The sequence below is a fragment of the Nymphalis io genome, chromosome 13, assembly GCF_905147045.1.
Source record: "Nymphalis io chromosome 13, ilAglIoxx1.1, whole genome shotgun sequence".
Taxonomy (NCBI): domain Eukaryota; kingdom Metazoa; phylum Arthropoda; class Insecta; order Lepidoptera; family Nymphalidae; genus Nymphalis; species Nymphalis io.
This window is the reverse complement of record NC_065900.1, coordinates 11962171-11974916: the sequence shown is the minus strand read 5'-3', so window position 1 is coordinate 11974916 and position 12746 is coordinate 11962171. Positions and strand designations below refer to the sequence as shown.

The window sequence follows — 12746 nt, the reverse complement described above, 5'->3', positions numbered from 1 at the left end:
AAAACGACAGTATATTACAATACGTTTATATTATGCAAATAATAACATAAGACCGAATACATGGTAGCTCGGTTATGAATTTAAATGCGAAATCATTAAAGGAAACTTTGTTTCGAAATGCATTTTATAATCAAGCGTTCTTAAAATACAAGCGAATAAAACACAAACTTTGACAATTGAGCGGTTTTTCGTTAACGAAAAAATATACCGTCAGCAAAAAGTTAACTTTTCTTTAGAATTTATTTGGAGTGTTTTAAAAACATTAAAAAACGCGTATTTTCTATTCACAATTGACATTTAGATTGAAATCAAATAGAAAATCTCCATTTGTAGTTAGTTTTTGCTGACCATACAACAAGCATACCTCAATTAAACACTGAAAATATATTCATTTAGATCCAGCCAATGTTTAGACAAAACAATGGTCTTCAAAGCTAAACAATAGTTTCGTATTCGAAAATTTTTACATAATATATAATACCTACATTATATTATATATTAAGTTTACAGTCCGTTCCGATTTTATTTCTAAAAGCAATCAGCTTAGCATATCGCAGTCAAGCTTAGTGATACATACGATACACAAAATTATAAAAAACAAAGTACATTGAAATAGATAAAAGAATCTTTCGGTGGTATCCGTGTTTATTTCAAATGCTTAATTTTCAAATCAAATGTATATAAATGATTGGATCCTGTGTGTATCCTGCCTATCCATATCATCATCGATTTAATTGAATTTTTGTACCGTTGTTGTTCCGTGTAGGTTTCTTATTATCGTATCGTATAATTGTTTTTTTTTTTTTTAAAGTACACAGCGCCGGCCCTTAATCAGTGTAGAGCGAAATTGTCTATCAGCGTCCTTTGGTCGACGCTTTAATTTTACATAAATTGCATTTCAGTTAATATTATTGAAATAATATTTACCACATATATAAAAATAAAACAACGCAACAAAATAAAACATATTTTTTTGAATTGCTACCTGGCGCCTCGATCCGTGCCCGGCCGTGTCCCATATAACTAAGTACCTATTATATACCCATAAGTCCGGGTTTATATACCGCGCCACGCCGCGCAGTACATATTTTAATTTCATCTAGTTTCTTGAGGTACGTTCTAGTTTGCGATTGTAAATATTATAATTTTATTTAAAAAAATGAAATTCGTTATGAATGAAATAAGCAAGTGTTCAATAAAAATACATTTTTCGATTAGTATATTTTATGTGAAAACCACCAACATTTATACAAAATTAAAATCAAATCTTCACAAATAGCACGCTTATAAAATCATTGCACCGTTCGTTCGTCACTGCGGCGTATTCGCGACTATTGTGTGCCGAGTGTATTGTTTAGGCACGCGTCCGATATATCAAAACGAATTAAAAATCTGATTTCAAACACAAATCGATTCGTATCGACTTCACGTAACTAAAAATCCGATTTCAAAAATCGACCTAACCGAACCAAACGCCAACGATCTAGAATCGACAAATAAAATCACTGGATATCACCAAACTAATTGTGTATGGTATCCAAACGCAAACTGATTGTTGCGTAATATGAAATTCGCTTTCTCTCTTTCTAACCAATTGGAATAAAGCGGAATAAAAAGGATAGTGTGAATTTTGCGATTCGGATTTCGATTCGTTGGTTCTGCTACGGAAATCTATTACACAATCATCGACCTTACTATTAAGTATTTAAAGACTATATTCGCCCGAGCGCAAGCGATTTGTTGAGGCGTTACCGAAATCGGATTTTGAAATCGATTTGTAAGTCTGAAATCGGATAAATATCAGTTTGCGTTAAAAACCAAAAACGCCCTTGACTAGTATAGTTGTATACCGAACTCGAGGCGCGTAGGTATGACTCGCGTTCCACCCGTTTGTATAAAGTTAGAATACTGTTTATATAACAATACTGCGCCTACAGCGATCGTTCCTCTCGCTCTATCCCAGGGCTGACGCTGAATACAAAACGTAGATCTATCAACGATCATTAATATATTCTTTTACATTGATTGATTTCTATTATTTATATTAATATATGATACAGATACCATTAAAATTTTTTTGAAGAAAAATATTATCAGTTAATTGAATTTTTGGCTGGATCTCAATTTTGACATACAATAGTTGTTATTTACTTCACTATTTATAAATATATATGTATTTTGTTCATAAGTATATAATATATAATAATATACCATAATTAAGGATGTTACCAATATTCATATAAAATAGTTCGTTACTTGAATAAAGTATTTTCTTAATTTCAATTTTTTCTTTCTTAAAATATACTTTAAAATTAAGTACTAAAATGAATAATAAAAATAATGGTAAGGTTACAAATTGTATTAAGTACAAAAAAATCATTTCTTGAAGTAATTCCTACGGATGGAATTTAGTTTTAAGATTTACGTGTTAAAATTTTGTTGAAAAAAAAAACATAGTGACGTGGTTTTTGGTATTGCCAGTCTTAATTTATTACGTCTATCATTAGTAGTGTTGTTATATTTCAAGTTATATACAAAATATTCCGACCAAACATTGGACAACTTCTATGCCCTTTTTAAATATTTTTTTATCACAGTATGGAAATCTTATTAATATAAATTCAAACCCTGGATAGTTTGGACCATTTGTCCTTTTTGTCAAATATTTTATAGCGTCATAAACTTACAATCGACAATGTAGTGAATTTATCATGTAATTAAAATTTGTTACAAGTTTTTAATAATTTCGATAAGGCAGCGCAGGTTGTCGCTATAATATACAATTACAATGTAAATGATTAAAATAATTTCGTTCAAAGTCTGTAATGTCTTTAGTTACGATAAGCTCAACTCCGCGGCAGCGGTCGCGTAAACGTTTAAAAAAGTCGCATATAATTTGGAGCGTTTTATAAAGTTCCATAAAAATATCTTCGAATCGAAGTCATTATTATTGCGGCAGTCATAGCAGGAGTTCCCTGGGGAAGAGATTCATGGAAGCGTAGTCTTGCAGTACCTGAAAATAATTATGCGAATTGTTTTATTTTGGAAATTCAACTGAGGTGTCTTAATTATTATCATACGATGATATTATTCTAACTTTATAAATACAATGATAATCGTGATAGGACAGTTCGGTAAACGACACTCGCTCGCACACTGCAGCTACCGACAGCAGCAGCGAACCGCATGACGCGACGGGCTAGAAGGGCTTTGCTGCGTGATGATGGTAATGATACTCTTACAATTCGCTTATAGGTTACCGAAATATTAACTATTAAAGACAACTATGCCGAAACCATAACTAAAGCTCGTTAACAAAATAATCAAATGGTAAGGACTAAAATCAACGATAAATATAGCAAAAGTAACCTGCTAGAGAGAGAGAGAGAGAGAGAGAGAGAGAGAGAAAGAAAGAAAGAAAGAGAGAGAGAACAGTAAAATACGTCATATCGTTGTACTATTGTAGTGAAATGGAACAGCTCGGAGGATCAATTCTTTATCGCAATATAATCGGAACGTAGTCGTCGTTTAACCCGTGATTATATTATTCATTTGTCCACTATTTACGTAAAAGTTAAAAATTAATTTTGGTTTTGACATTAAAGCAGTGTATATGGTAACATTATATCGGTTTGGCTGCGACTCGAATAGATATAGAATAGACAAAGTTGGATTGGAATTGAATCGGGAACGTATAGTCGTACTGTTATGAACTAGTAGAATTAGAGCTACCAGGGTGGCATGACATATATGAAACCATGCTCACCTCGAGCAGCGCGGCGCGGTCGGGCGCGGCGCGGGCGGGCGGCGCCAGCGCGCGCAGGGCGGAGCCGTCGAGGCACAGCTGCTTGTTGAGCAGCAGCTCGGCGCCCGCGCTGGGCTCGAGCGGCGAGTGCGCCAGCGCGTACTTGCGGCAGATGTCCGCCCACGCCGTCAGGTGCTTGTCGTTCGCCTCCTCCGCCACCGACGCGATGTCGTTCTAGGGAAACGTCGGTCAATACTATTTTTTATTCAGTGCAATTGCAAGTACGAGCTCCGACCGATTTTGAAAAAAAAAAGGATCGATTCGAATTTATTTCACAGTAGTTTACAATTTTTTTAAATAAATGCCTACCTAATTTAATAACAATTAAAACAAATCAAGTACGTGATCCCTGTGTCTCCACACCTTAGCTAGAGTAGATATAGCGGTTCCGTAGTAGTCGTGATTGATCTTGAATATCTCCGACACGAGCTCCGCGAGGCTCCCCTGGGTGCTGTCCGCGTCGTCCACGACGTTGAACGTCTTCCCGTTCGCTTCGGGATTGTTTCCGAGGATCCATATCGCGCGGCAGACGTCACTGACGTGGACCGTGTTCATCTTTAAGTCGGCCGTCCAGAGGAGCTTCATCGTTTCGCCCAGATGCTTATATATACCGCCATAGAGTAAGCGTGGAGCTGTGTACAATTGATATTTGATTATAACAATTGAAACCAAAAGAATTATATTTTTGACGCAGGTGTATTCAATGAATAACGAGACTTGCTTTAAAAGATGCATTCAATGGAAATAATCTATTTCGAAATTTGAATGTTTCCGCAATCTCCTAAAGTAATATAATTAATCACACTAAAAATATCGTTATTTCTTTTTCACGTGAGAATTTTAAAACAAGAGGAAGTTTTTAGGTACACCACCCGCCACCACAAGGTAATGCCCCATGACCTTATTACCCTGGTCTATTATTGCATTAGCACAACTTAATAGCCAATATTCGAATATCCGAACGCGACTAATCTTGATATTTGTATGTCTTGTCTTGTATGTATAATCTTGATTTGTATTCGTTAAAATACTCGTTGTGCATGTAACATGTTTATACTGAACAAAATATTCTTTATATATTAATAATTTTGTATTATTGTTAGTGTTCCTTAAAAAATTAATAAATACCAAAATGAAAAGGATATACAGTCCACATATAACGGATATCTACATTCATGTTAACATCACGCAAAAAGTAACTTCGATTTGTATCCTCGAGTTCTATCAACTGGTCTAACTAACTAAATAAACACTGGCTAAAGTACTCGATACTCACTCAAGCTTCTTCTATCTCCCACACCATAGACGATGGCCGGTCTGAGAATGGTGTAGTTCAATTCTGACTTCATGTTCTTGAGTTCCTGCTCGACGCGACTCTTCATACGACCTTCCACCGTCCACGGTTCCACGGGACAATCCTCTTTTTGTGGCTAGGAATTAAATTATCAACTAAATTTTATTGGTAGATGTTGAGATTAGCGCGTTCTAAGAAAACATACGGAACTTCATGAACTTCTTCGGAACTATATGAATACTACATATATAAGCAAATAGTATATAGACAAATCTCTGTCTTTATTTCATCTCTTCTTCGAATTTCGACTCGAAGGCTAGCCAATTAAAATTAGATATCTTTCTATATCTTGAAATATAATATCAAAACTGTCGGCATCAACACAGACAATATTCCTAGATTGGCAGTCGGGCTTGTGGCCAGTTCACAAGGCTGTAGATATCGAGGTGCCGTCCCATTATGAGATTGATGAAATAGAGAGTGCATCAGTGTTTGCTCATACACTCGAGCGCAATAACAACTCCTGCGCAGTCCGCTGTTCTCCGTTGAGAACGGCTGCCGTGATCGATATCGATCAAAAGGGGATAATCATCCATTTTACTGGTGATAGCGCTTTGTGCAAGCTCGTCTGGGTAGGTACTACCCACTCATCAGATATTCTACCGCAAAACAGCAGTACTTGTTATTGTTGTGTTCCGGTTTGAAGGGTGAGTGAGGTAGTGTAATTACAGGCACAAGGGACATAAAATCTTAGTTCACAAGGTTGGTGGCGCATTGGCTATGTAAGCGATGGTTGACATTTCTTACAATGCCAACGTCTAAGGGCGTTTGGTGACCACTTACCATCAGGTGGCCCATATGCTCGTCCGCCTTCCTATTCTATAAAAAAATAATCCTTCACTCTCTTATGAGACACTCACGTTAATTCATATAATTTTATTTTAATAATAAATTAAAATGAGTTAGTCGTATGTTTTACGTGCTTCCTTCAACTCCGGTCAGTCATTAAGAATTTCTGAGTAATAAAATTCCAGTAACTATTATTATCTTTTTCGGGATCCAAATCTCGGATTTCGGAATCTGCAACCGCTTAAACTATCGCTATCAACCATAAGCGACTCAATTATAAAAATATATATATCATTTGTGTTTATAATTGTTCTGCCTATTTAATAATTCTGCAGGAAGGAAAACAATTCTATAATACTAATTATAACAAATATCATTCCTTGGTATAATAACCTATTAGAAACAACAGTTTAAGAGTTACTTTGTATGTATCTTCTATTTGCGGAGAAATGCATATTGCATATATACATATATATATATGCATATACATATATATATATATATATATATAACTATTACTATATATAATAAAACAAAATCTTTCCACCGCGTCTGTCTGAACGCGATAAACTTAAAAAACTATCGAACCGATTTTCATACGGTTTTCACCAATAGACTAGTACTCCGTATTACATGAGAGGTTTAGGTGTGTGTGTTATATTTTTTGTCAAATCGTTTTAATAATTTAAAAAAAAAATAGTTTTCTTATTTATCAGTACACATACACACGTGAAATAAGATATAGGCTATATGATTACTTTAATATTTATACAGTAACAGCCTGTTAATGTCCCACTGATGGGCTAAGGCCTCCTCTCCCTTTTGAGCAAAAGGTTTAATGTATAATTTCAATGAAATTAGACATATGCAGGTTTCCTTACGAAGTTTTCTTTCACCGTCAAGCACGAGATGAATTATAGTAACAAATTAAGCACATGAAAATTCAGTGGTGCTTGCCCGGGTTTGAACCCGCGATCGTCGGTTAAGATTCACGCGTCCTAACGCGTTTAATATTTATACTAAAATTATAAACTGTAGGTAACCATCTGTCTGATGCTTTCACGGCTAAACCATTAAACGGATTTTTATGAAATTTGGTATGAAGCATGAACCCTAATGTCTTCATTGGGGCTCAAATATGCTTCATACCATACATGTACATACTTTTTACCCTTGCACCTTCGCAAACTAATCTTAAATAATTCAAAAATATAAAATTATAATAAAAACAAATTGACGCCGAGCGAAGTGGGCGCACGAACATGATACATAAAAATTGAGGTATTTAATGAAAAAGGTTCAAGTGAATACTGATAACTGCTCGCGTTCTGTGATACGAGAAACCTTACACCACCACACCGAATTAATTAAGGCTACGGTTCGATTTGACTAATGAATAAATACTCGCTACTTCGTCGTACCGCCTTTATACTTACATAATTTAACCTTTAGACAAACAATTCGAATGTTAACTCGATTACTCATATACAGCTTCAAAGATGTTACATAAATTCTAAATAATATTAAAAATGCGAAAGTGACTTTGTTTGTTAGACTTTTAATTCCTAACTACTGAACCGATCATCATAACATTTTTTATACTTGCCTCACACGTGGATGAAGCCGTGGGTGAAACCTAGTTCCATATTACGAGCGTTTTATATTGTACGAGATGAGGTCCAAAAAACAGCGGAATGAGATGACAAAAGCAGGCTAATAATAATGATAAATACCTTATCACTGCTATACATGTGCCCGCTGGATATTTCAACCAATCTCGGCACTTTCAAATTGGCGCACTGCTTGGCGACGTTCACGCTGAGCGTGTAGATGCCCTCCGTGTAGACAGCCTCCATCTGCCCCACGCGCGTCTCGCCCGCACAATTGGCTACTAGATCCCATTGTGAACCATCTGGCTCTAATGCTTTTGCACATGACGCTGAAATTATTTTTTAATTAATATATCGCAACATTAACAACTATAGGCCGAGTATTACGGTAAGTATTATAACGTACTAGTTGATCCACACACAGCGTTTACACTTGCAATGAACGTTTCGGATCCACGCCCTTGGGCTATAACGTATAAACTTTCTTTCAAATCTGACTGGTAGGTAGATAATCAAATAGCCTATAGCACTATTTCCAACACAAGCTTATAAGATATTTAAAAAAAAAATTAAATATCGATTGTATTTTATTATAAAAAAATAATTTTAAGGTGATATAAAAGATCAAAGTCTCCACAGGGGAGATTTATACATGAGGCATGACAGAAAAATATTGTTTTATGATTCTCGGTAAAACAAAGGTTATCTTGTGTGGAGACAATATCGGTCGCCTTATCCTATTTCTTTTTAGCGCACATTAAGCAAAACTATCTAATAAAAGAGAGATTAAAATAAAAATATACTACAAATCCTAAACCCACTATATTTAAAGTATGTCGACATAGTAAGAACTTATTTGTTCCATGCCTCTTCCGATGACACTTGTTCAAATCTCTTCGAAGGTGGGGACAGTTTTACCCAAAACCAAGTGGAAATACTACTAGTTATAATTAGCTAGCTATAATTAGTGTATACACTACAATAGTTGTACTTTTAGCAGCAAGAAAGTCAATGAATATTAAAAAACAACCTTTTTTTTAAATTCATTCCGTGGCAAAGGCACAGAATAAAAACTTGTCTATACTAAAGCTTGTTTTATATACTTTCAAGAAGTAGTCAATTATATCAGACAGCCAGCATGTTCATCAGTCACGGAGCATTAATGCTTTATAGTGGACGTTAGCTAGACCGAAAAACAATAATAAAATTTTATAAAAACCATTTCACACGTAGAAGCAGTTGTTTATGCATTGCTATTTTTTTAAGCCATCATTAAAAGTGCATACCCTCACGCCCGCAACATTAGGTGGCGCGGACATCGTTAATATATTCACACAATATCATTTTAACGACTATTGTGTAGGGCAGCCATTGTTAGCAGCTACACTTGAATACTAATTATTATTATTGTCTTTCTCATCACATTTTTTTGGATTAACTTCCTTCTTCGACGACAAGATCAATAGTTTTTTAACAGTATATTCGTTGTTTAAAATAGTTGTTTATTGTTTATTTATTTTTTGTTTCATCATCCCGAAATGTTTAACCGATTTTGATTCAAAATGATGGTTACTTTTATAAAGACCATTCCAAAACTATTGTTCGGGATTCTAATTTTTAGATTAACGTATGTAAACGTATTAACCACAAACATTAATATATTACAAGGCGTTACAATTAATTAGAATTATAGCAAAAGTAGTTTATTTTAGGTACAGAGGCATGAGTATTATTGGCCAAACATATGGATCGATGTTGTCCATGGACATTTGCTTTGTAAGGACGACAAAACCAAATTATTGTGCCCTTTGTGCCTGTGATGTAACTGACATTTATCCGGAGGCCTATTAATAACATTCGCAGTTATAAGACATAATAGAGTTTAAAACAACATCCCAAACCAGTTGAACTCAATACAAAAAGTGACCAAATTTATTTTTGAACAAAACTATTATAAAATGAAATGTTAAAAAAAAAAAACGTTTGCATTAGATAAGATCGACTTTACGACGGAAGTAAAAAAAAACCGGACATGCATGTGAGTTTTTTTTTGTAAAAGAATTACCTTATCACTTTTGATAAGAATGATTGACGATCATATTCGAATATTTTACTACATAATTAATAAACATCGTCAACGTTAATTTTGATTAGCGATCGAATTACGCTAATTTTGCAGTGTTTAAAATGACCATTTGAAATACGAGTCAGACATTACATACAGATATTATTATTTCTAAATCTTTGTTTTATAGGTCATGTATAAAGAAAAATAGTCGGCAAAGAATGTGCGAGAAAATTAATTCAAGACATACATCTTTCCAAAACTCGGGAAAAATAATAAGCTCACTGTATCTGTATCAGACCTTAAATTGACATCGAATAAAATAGGCTAGCTATATAGAAATCAAATTAATGTTCATATTTTCTATTTGATAAATATATTATGAAAAATATAGATACTCTATTAAAAAGATAAAAGTTTGCAAAGGCTATATAAACTGGATCATAGATAGATATCTTGCAGATAGATTTATAAAACCTTTACTTTTCAGAATATATATGGTAGTCTTCAAAATGAAATAAAATAATAAAGGCTAGAAACATAGTACTAATTAAGGCATAAAACATTAAAAATGATATGTTTTTTATAGCTTAAGCAAAGATTTAAAACAACCCCCACTCCCAAACTATAAACATGAACTGATCTAGTTTTAGGGATTACATTATACTTCATAATTGCAATGCAGTTTCCCATTTTCGTTGAGTAAAAAAGAACCAACTGCATCTCATTTCAATGTATAGGTTTTGTAAGAGACAACAAAGGGCAATGTTGATGGTGGCGGCATGGTGTTAACACTATAATAACTTGGTGATTGGTGCCTTTGTGCAAGCCTTTATCTACCAGCATCTGGGTAAATGACATCCACACATAGATTCTATGTCCAAACAGCAACACTTCATTTTGTATTGAATGGAGAGATATCTTAGTTCCAAACATGGTGGTAGGGTTTTGTGCAATCTCGTCTGGGTAGGTACCACCCACCCATTAGATATTCTACCGCAAAACAGCAGTAGTTAGTATTGTATTGTTCCAGTTTGAAGGGTGAGTGAGCCAGTGTAATTACAGGCACAAAGGACATAACATCTTAGTTCCCAAGTGTGGTGGCGCATTGGTGATGTAAGCGATGGTAAACACTTCTTACAATGCCAATGATTATGGGCGTTGGTGTCCACTTACTGTTAGGTGGCCTATATGGTCTAAGTGGTTACAGTGACCACTTTCCACCAGGACTCCCATTTGACTATCAATATTACATTTAATAAAAAACTTTAGAGATCTGAGATATCATGTCTGGTTGCGTTAATAATAACATTCACCAACAGCTTTGTGTCTTACAGTTATTAATTACAATAAAAGTTCTATGCATTTAAGAATTCCAAATAGGATAGGTATCTAAATATAATTTTGTTTTAATTAATAATATGTCCGTATTACAATTAATGCATGTTGTGTGGTCAACAGTAGCAGTATATAATTAAAATGATTCATTCTCTGATAAGCTATCATAATGAATGTCAATGACACATTAATGCTTTGGTTTATATTAAAGGGCATTATTAACCCTAATGTATTTTTTTTTATGTAATACAATCGGATAGTAATATTAATAAAAACAAAATCATTATAAATACTACAATTAAAGAATCTCTAACTATATAATGAAAATAATATGAGACAGGTGCTTACATAATATTTCATTGAGAAATATATAATTGTTTTATTTGTAATTTTTTTTCAAAATTAGAAGAATCTTACATATCAACATTTAAAAATGGAACCTCATTTTATATTTTGAACTGCTTGTATATGTATCATAATTTTTATATAAAAATTAATTTATTGGTAAAGTGATAAGATATTTAATTATAAAAATCGATGTTACTTACTTGGATTAATAAGATTTGCACTTTTATATTCAACGCGGGGGTCTTCAAAAGCCTTAGTGTGCGCCGAGTTTAAAAAAGCCAGCTGCGGTGGAGTCTTATCCACCACACGTAACCAACTCACCAAATCATTTGTTATCAAATATTCAACCAGGTTCCGACCAATGAAGCCGCACCCTGAAGCAAACAGCACGATCAGACAATAAAAAAACACTTAGGTCACCCGATGACTAAGGCTTTCCAAAACCGTTACAGAATTCAAAAAGTCTATATTATATACTCGTCAAATATGACTCAAACTATATACAAGTTTTCTTTCAACGTCTTAAAATATATGACAGCGTTATCTACCTCCTAAAACTACTACTCGAGGTTTTGAATTATCGCCGGCGGAATCGGACATTTCGCTTGCCGTTTCACACAACTGAATGACAGTTTGACACTTGTAGCGCGTGTGACGTTCTGAGCATAATGTTGCTATTATATAAATGACGTACGTATAAGTAACGTACGATTGGATTAATAAATAAATGTACATAAGTAATTAGTGTTGTTATTAATTGACTGTATTGTGTTACATATAAAACAAATAAATATGTTTATATGTCTATATATATATATTAGTTTAAATTCATACGAACATTTAATAAATTATCATACTTCACTAACTACTTATAATTATAAAAAATACCAATGTAACTCTGAAATAAGTAACGTAAATATAACCGACAAGGAAAAACTGTCGCAAGTAAAGACCCTAAATATTGATAAAGGTGTAGTTCCTGACAATATACCGCCAATATTCGTTAAGCGGTGTGCTTAGTGGTTGTACTTTAGTGATACCACTTTCAATAATTTATCATGAATCATGAGCTCTCGGAAAGTTTCCAAGTCTTTGGAAGAAAGCATGAGTAGTTGCTATATTTAAAAGTGGTGACAAAAAGGATATAAGAAACTATAACTAACTATATATAACTAACTAGACCAATTTCCATCTTATCGGTGTTCTCAAAGATTTTCAAAACATTAATATGCCCTTTTCTCACTTGAAAAGTTAAATCACATATATAAAAAATCAGCATGGTTTTATTAAAAATAATTAAAATCTATAATGTCAAACTTAGCAGTTTTTGTTAATGATATTTTGAATTCATTGGATAATAATACACACATTTACGCCGATCTAGCATAAGCATTTGACCTCGTTGATCATAAGGTTCTGATGAGTAAACTTTTTAAC

The 12746-nt window shown here is 33.8% G+C and overlaps 1 protein-coding gene across 1 annotated transcript; it reads right to left on the bottom strand.

Moving 5' to 3' along the window:
* Positions 1-12: 12 nt before the first annotated feature.
* On the bottom strand, positions 13-11954 carry LOC126773024 (uncharacterized). The gene is made up of 7 exons (XM_050493643.1): positions 11858-11954; positions 11510-11683; positions 7682-7887; positions 5082-5235; positions 4169-4437; positions 3767-3979; positions 13-3013 (listed from the first exon to the last, which is right to left on the bottom strand). The coding sequence occupies exons 1-7, from the start codon at positions 11907-11909 to the stop codon at positions 2960-2962; spliced, it is 1122 nt and encodes a 373-aa protein (XP_050349600.1). The 5' UTR covers positions 11910-11954; the 3' UTR covers positions 13-2959.
* Between the last annotated feature and the right edge of the window lie 792 nt (positions 11955-12746).